This window comes from Pecten maximus, chromosome 13 (assembly GCF_902652985.1).
Source record: "Pecten maximus chromosome 13, xPecMax1.1, whole genome shotgun sequence".
Lineage (NCBI taxonomy): Eukaryota > Metazoa > Mollusca > Bivalvia > Pectinida > Pectinidae > Pecten > Pecten maximus.
In genome coordinates this window covers 39,567,137-39,574,879 of record NC_047027.1, presented here as the reverse complement: position 1 = coordinate 39,574,879, position 7,743 = coordinate 39,567,137, and the positions used below count along the sequence as shown (strand labels likewise).

General features: G+C 37.5%; 1 protein-coding gene across 1 annotated transcript; it reads left to right on the top strand.

Annotated features, from left to right (window-relative positions):
- Positions 1–5,739: 5,739 nt before the first annotated feature.
- On the top strand, positions 5,740–6,792 carry LOC117340766. The gene has a single exon (XM_033902528.1). The coding sequence runs from the start codon at positions 5,740–5,742 to the stop codon at positions 6,790–6,792; it is 1,053 nt and encodes a 350-aa protein (XP_033758419.1).
- Positions 6,793–7,743: the final 951 nt, after the last annotated feature.

Below are 7,743 nucleotides of genomic sequence, written 5' to 3'. Positions count from 1 at the left end.
ACTCTGGAAGACAAAAATCCCTCAGGTGTGTCCTCATTCCCTAATTAAACTTAAATGGATCCATTCATATTTAGATATATATGTTTTTAGGTTAATTTTGAATTTACGAATCTGTTTAATCAACATTTGGGGTATATGAATTTACTGCAGGGTATTTGAAATTTGAATGTTTCAAATTTAAATCTTATAGAAGCTTCTCTGCCTATTCTATACCATAATGTATCAATACTTATTAAACTTGATTTTTTTTTCAGAAAGCCAAAGAAGAAAAGATCTACCATTGGTACATGACCTAAGCACTATCAAAGTTTTCAATACTAAATAATTAATATTATCAATCATCAAACATGACAGTGTTTTGTTTTTTTTTCTTTTTTGTTCATTTTACTTAAGACTTTTGCTATAGCATTTGTCTAATAAACAAGAAATATCTCCAAAAAAACATAAAGGCATAGTTTTAATGCTGGTTTTTATACTGTAAAACTGCTGGTGAAATAAATCAACGAATCACTGGTCTAGTGGTGGGTGCAGATGTGTACAGGAGAGTGTTACATACATGTACATGAAAACTGTTCAATATAAAATTATCTACACTAATAAATTTTGTCTTTTGCAAGCCAAGTATAGATATTAACCTAAAGTTGACAACTCTCTAACATTATTAACAGATAATAGTTGGATTAATTTAAAAACAGAATGTCTTTTGTAGTAATATTGTTTTATACATTTTACCCTCAGACCTGTATATAATGGACATATCAAAATAAAATGAAACTCATCCTCGATGTCACACAAATCACAATTGTTACAGGTTCTATTTCTTTGGGTAATATTATTATGTCTACCTATTTCTATATTTAATTTGTGTGAGGATGCTCCACATACATTTATATTTAGTTTCTATAGGTTTAAAACTGTACACAGTGGCTATCTATCAGATATCGATATATAATCTACCTTTCGACGAACTAGATATCTGTTAACATGTTTTGTTTTGTAACATCAGTCAATCTCTGCTCAATGCTTTTAAAAGCATAGTCTACTGGTGAATTAGAATAAACATGTACTCAATACCTAAAGTGGCTAATTCATTCTTAATGTCACATATCCACACGTCATTCTCATTTACCATTTCATCAAGACATGTTTTCAATACCAGAGTATCCGACTGTTTCACCAATATTTGAACACTCTTAATTTTCTCATAATAGTTAATGGTAATCTACCAAATTCACAGTAAACGAAGTCATTGCAAGTTGATTTAGGCACCTTATTAAGTTAAGTACTTTTTTTTACAGAATTTCTAATGTACGCTTTCGACATCCGGTGCTTTATGAAATCCCCATATTTCCGATGCATAACGTAAAATACTATTTACATACGAATCAAAAATAGAACAATAAGTTTCTACATTCAAGCAATGATTTCTAAGAGAGTTTTTGTGTTTTGTAAAACTTCCCATTGTAGTTGAACAGCATAACCAAGTATTTAAAACTGTCAACAATTTCTATATTGTCATTATTATTCATTATTATATTTCCATGGCTCATTATTTCTTATTTGTCCACAATTTCTAAACACCATGATTTTAGTTATATCAACATTGACCTCCAGATTCCATTTTATGGTATATGCATATATAGAATCCAACATAATTTGTAAATCTTCTGGGCAGTTAACAAATAAAGCCATGTCGTCGGTATACATTAGCAAGAAAAGATCAAGCATCTGTAATTCAATACTTGGACAGTTGTCATTAATAAAGTGTATTTAGATACAAAGAAATAACACAGGTGATTATATTTCCCCTTGTAAGAGTCCGGTATAATTAGGGAAGCACTGACTGAAGTCAGTATCACTATCGAAAATATAAGAATCGTCGTCAGTAAATTTCTCTATACATCTAAATTTAGATCATCGTCTAATGGCAGAAAATCGGACGACATTTTCCATATGTTTCTATATGAATCTTTAACGGTAAAATGGTGCTTTTTTCGGTTAGACACTACTTAAATATCGTTGTTCACATCTGCCGATATACATTACAGTGCATAGGTATAACTATCGCCAGTGTGAAGTTATCTCGGCCAAACGCGGTGACACATGTGCACAGACAGTCGTCGCCATCTCTTGGCACGGCACATGTCACTAATATAAACAACTCCGATATCCACTTATTGCGCAGCCGCAGCGCTTGGTCTCGCTAGATCTCGTGCTAAATATACCTCCGGTTATGAGAACAATAGGTGAGGTCGTGACTCTGCGAGAAAAGCGGTTGCTGCGAATCCCTAGTATATAGGTCTCTGCCACTAGTAAGAATGCATTCACTCACCAAGTGATCAAAGCTAAACCTGACATATGTATTTTGCACATCGGTTGCAATGATTTAGATAGTGCGGGTGTTGAACCTGAAAAATTAGCACAGCATATATTTGCCTTCGCAGAATTTTTACACGCTGGTTTAGATGTCAAACATGTTATTATATTACAAATGTTACAACGTAGGAAAACACGTTCAATACAAGTGGAAACATTTAATAATAAGGTGATTAAAGCCAACCAACGTTTGAAAGAACTCTGTAAAGATCTTACATGGGTTAAATATTGGAGGTTAAGAGGTTTGAAGAATTCACAGAGGGAATTTATGAATTCAGACGGAGTTCACCTGTCCCAACACATAGGTATCCCTCGATATATTGGCAACATCAAGAGGGCCATAATTGTCAGTCGTGACAAGATCCTGCCTCCCAACTATGGTAAATATAATCTGAGGTGTATGTGGATGGATAAAAAATAATTTAAAAAAAATGAAAAAAATGGCAAGGCAATTAGCTACGTCATCCATGTTTTAAGTTAATAAGTGGCTCCTATGTCAGGTCAGAGGTTACATGACAGGTCCGGTAGTCATATCATTCATTCAAGTTTCAGTTGGTAGCCCCTGAGTCATGTCATAGGTAACATGGTGGGGCTATTAACCATGTATTCTTTCTAGTTCAGCTGGTAGCCCCTGGGTCATGTCAGAGGTAGCATGGTGGGGCTATTAACCATGTAGTTCTAGTTCAGCTGGTAGCCCCTGGGTCATGTCAGAGGTAGCATGGTGGGGCTATTAACCATGTAGTTCTAGTTCAGCTGGTAGCCCCTGGGCCATGTCATATGTAACATGGTGGGGCTATTAGCCATATCCGTAGGACACCAGGTAGACCTTGTATGTAAAATGCCACCAAACTTGTGGCATTAAATCCATTGGTCAATATTAATGTCGCATGCATTTTTCTCAAAAGCATGTTTTAATTACATAGGAAAAGTACAATGCTTACCAGAAAGCGGAAGCTGCCATCTGGCTCCACCAAACAAACAAAGCAACCCAGGGTTCGACGGACAGACTCAGCAATACCCATAGCCAACCAGCAGCCACCACAGCCACAGCCGCAGCCCGTACCAACAGCTAAAGATATAGCTCAAGAGCTATTTAGCTTAATGACAAATAACATGAAAGATCCCAGCAAGGGCACAACACCAACCCCTACACCAACTGCCCAGCCACTAGCACAAGACCAGGAGATATCAGTAACCGATCTTCTAGAGGAGACCACAGAGGACACTCCTGGGTGCCTTATACCCGAAATAACAGTGACAGGTAGCAATCGACCGCTAGACTGCAACATTGACCCCAAAACTAACAGCCAGATATGGGGAAACCAATATGTAGATTTGGAGACTTTAGTATTTGAGGCTAAACCCCAGGTTTTGGATATCCAAAGTACCTCAGGGAAGTTTGGCCTTGTCTCTAGGTATAAATCGTATAGAATCAACACCATAGAAAAATGGAACGAGGCTTTCGGGGTCTTTGTTGCAATCTATGCGCAGAAATATCCAAATGATACCCCACAATTAATGAAGTATAGTGCCATGGTAAATACAATAGCCACTGATAAAGGGGATTGGCAAGACTATGACACTAACTTTAGGAAATGGAAGGCACAGGAAAACCTACAATGGGGTAGTTTAAATACGGAGTTGTATACCAAGGCAATCACTAAAGGGTTTACTAAAACGAATAATTTTCGAGGCCAATAAGCTAACGGAAACACAAACACCAACAGCCGCAAGCGTAAAGTTTGTTTCCCCTTCAACAGAGCAGTATGTTCCAGACAAAACTGCAGATTCCTTCACAAATGTGAGTAGTGTTGGGGAGATCGTTCCAAAAAATCCTGTCCAGGATCCACTGGCAAGGCGGGGTCAAGCGGTTCCTCCTCCCAGGGAAATAAAAACAAATTACCGTAATACTGGTATATACAGCTCAGCCCCAGTGGTTACTCCTATCAATGTACCTAGGCTTAAATATTTGCTAAAAGGTTATCCCTCACATTTAGCAGACAATCTCATTGAAGAGCTTACCAATGGTTTTCATCTCCATTATCCTGGTCGTCCAAGATTATTTAGAGATGCAGATAACTTAGTTTCAGTAAAACAACATCCAGGGGTATTACGAACTAAAATAGATAATGAAAAATCCTCGGGCAGGATTGAGGGGCCTTTCGATACCCCACCATTTCAGAACTTGCATGTTTCTCCTCTAGGTTTAGTACCAAAAAAAAAACCCTAATGAGTTTAGAGTAATCCACCACCTTAGTTACCCAGAGGGTTCTTCTATCAATGATGGTATTCCTTCGGAGGAATGCTCAGTTCAATACCAAACCATTGATCATGCAATATCCATATCTGTAACATAGGAGAAGGTGCTATAATGGCTGAAACCGATATAGAATCTGCATTTAAATCAATACTTATATGAAGATCATGAATTATTAGGCTTTAAAGTAAATGGAAAATATTATTTTGACAAAACCTTACCGATGGGAGCATCTGTATCATGTAGTTTATTTGAAAGTTTCAGTACTACACTACATTGGGTGGCGGAGCATAAATTGGGGATAAATTCTTGTGTTCGTGTGTTAGATGATTTTTTAATAGTTACCTCCCCTGAAACAGCAAAATGCCAAAGTCAGTTGGACAGTTTTTTTTCATTCTGCAAAGATATTAGGACTCCTATTAAATCAGAAAAACTAAAGGTCCTTCAACAATTATGGTACTTTTAGGGGTTGAACTGGATTCCATTCTTATGGAAGCTAGGCTACCCATGGACAAAATAAACAAGATCAGGAACAACATCAATCACATGATCGCTCGTAAAAAGGTTACTCTTAAGGAAATACAATCCTTGATTGGTCTCCTGAATTTTGCGTGCAGAGTTGTCGTCCCTGGTAGAGTATTTCTCAGACGTTTGATAAACTTGACAAAAGGGGTTAAACGCCCTCATCACTTGATTCGAATCACTCAAGAGGTTAGGAAAGATTTAACAATGTGGTTAAGTTTTATCACAGATTTCAATGGTAAAACCATGATTTTAGATTACATATGGGGAAATTCAAACCAGCTCCACCTCTACACTGATGCCAGTAATATTGGCTTTGGTGCAATTTTTCAACACTCATGGTTTTGTGGAAGATGGGCTGAATCTGTTCTTCCTTGCCATATTTCAGTGAAAGAATTTTTCCCATTAGTATTGGCCATAGAAACCTGGGGACACAAGTTCCAAAATAAATGCATTATGTTCCACTCTGACAACTTGGCTGTAGTAAAAGTTGTTAACCGTCAAACAGCTAAGGACATTAACCTAACGTCCCTAATTCGCAGATTGGTTTTAATATGCCTAAAGAATAACATTCTTTTTAAAGCATGCCATATTCCTGGTATCCAAAATACTGCTGCGGATATGCTCTCACGATTTCTGATCAGTGCTTTTCTGAGGGAACATCCCCAAGTCAACAGAGAACCAGAATTCATCTTAGGCCAACTCTGGACAATCTTCTGATGCATAAGGCATTGTTACTAACCAGTGCGCTTGCTCCACGGTCACGTAAAGTTTACAAGAAAGCATATCGTGAGTTACAGAACTTTGCTAACTCAAACGATTTAGAGTTTGAACTGTTTCCCACTAGTGTTCAGTGTTTATCCTTATGTATTGCTTACAGTTCTACACGAGGCCTGGCAGCATCAACAATAGCAACATATGTATCAGCCATAGGGTATTATAACAAACTGGCTGGTCACCCTGACCCTGGCAATAATTTTGTTATTCACAAGATGTTGAAAGGTTATTCAAAGTTAAATCGAGCTACAGATTTACGCCTGCCCATTACTTACCCTATCTTATGCAAGTTATTAACAGGTCTGAAACACACTACGGGTAGTCGGTATGAACGAACTTTGCTGCAAGCCATGTTTCTCTTAGCATTCCGCAGTTTCCTGAGAATAGGGGAGATAACTCAGAGGTCTAAAAGTGATGATCCCTGCATCACATCAACCGGTCTCATTTTTACCAAATCCAAGGGGATTATTTCAAAGTTTAGTTTTACATTACAACATTTCAAAGGTCATTATGGCAATCCAGTGACCTTGAATGTTTTGGCCAACTTTTCCATTAACTGTCCTGTTAAAGCCATGGTAAATTATGTAAAGATACGTGGGGCCAATTCAGGGCCCCTTTTTGTCTTACCAGGACAGATACCAGTTCCCCGGCCTTATTTTTCCCATCACCTTAACCGTGCCCTCATTTGGGCGGATCTGGACCCTGCTAGATTCAAAGGACACAGTTTCCATATCGGCTCGGCCACATCTGCTCACATGGCGGTAATATCTGATGATCAGATACAAGTTATGGGCAGGTGGAAATCGTCTGCATACAAAAAGTATATTCGCCTCCCAACTCTGCCAGGCCTTCTGCAGTGAAAGTGTATTTCCTGCCCTTTGGATTATTGGTCCAAGGACAGGATACAAGTCATAAGACTACTTAAGGATACAAATGATATAGTGCTTTGTTAGGATGATATTGTCTATATTGTTTTTACCTTGCTTATTCATAGGGAAAATATTTGGTCCTAGTAGGACATAACCAGTTTTTCAAAACACCGTAAGCTGGGTGGGGGTACATCCGCTAAGGGCAAAATGACCTTTCTGGATGTACGGTGGCGGTATTGAACCCCACCTTCGTGGCAAATGCATATAATTCTTGAAATATCTAGTCAATTTGGTATCTAGTCAATTTTCTAGTAATTTGTTAACCAGAATGATTACATAAATGTTGTGTCTCCCTTGGGATTATTGGTCTCTGGGTGACTGGATAGTTCTTCTAAGTCATATAAGTCTAGTCAATGTTTGTATTAATTGATGCTACTTCAATCATTTGTTTCATTACATATTTTGTTGTATTACCCTTGGGATCATTGGTCTTTGGGTGAATGGCAAATACCTATGGAGAACTGTAAATCGTCAATAGCTAGGTATTTTTTTTTTGTAATTGAATTGTACCATTATTTGGTCACCCATGGGATTATCGGTCTCTGGGTGACACTGACGTCGTTTGGAGTTTAATAAACGACCTTTTTCATTCAGTACGTCTTTGTCATTTCATTATTGGCCACGAACAAGCAGCTTACGGTGATTTAACATAAATATATTTATATACACACATCAAAATCACACCAGCTTCCGAACAAGCTGTAAAAATAGAAGTTACTTGTTTAAGATAACAAACAGTACGAGTTACTTGTTTAAAATAACAAACAGTACGTGTTACTTGTTTAAAATAACAAACAGTACGAGTTACTTGTTTAAAATAACAAACAGTACGTGTTACTTGTTAAAGATAACAAACAGTACGTGTTACTTGTTTAAGATAAC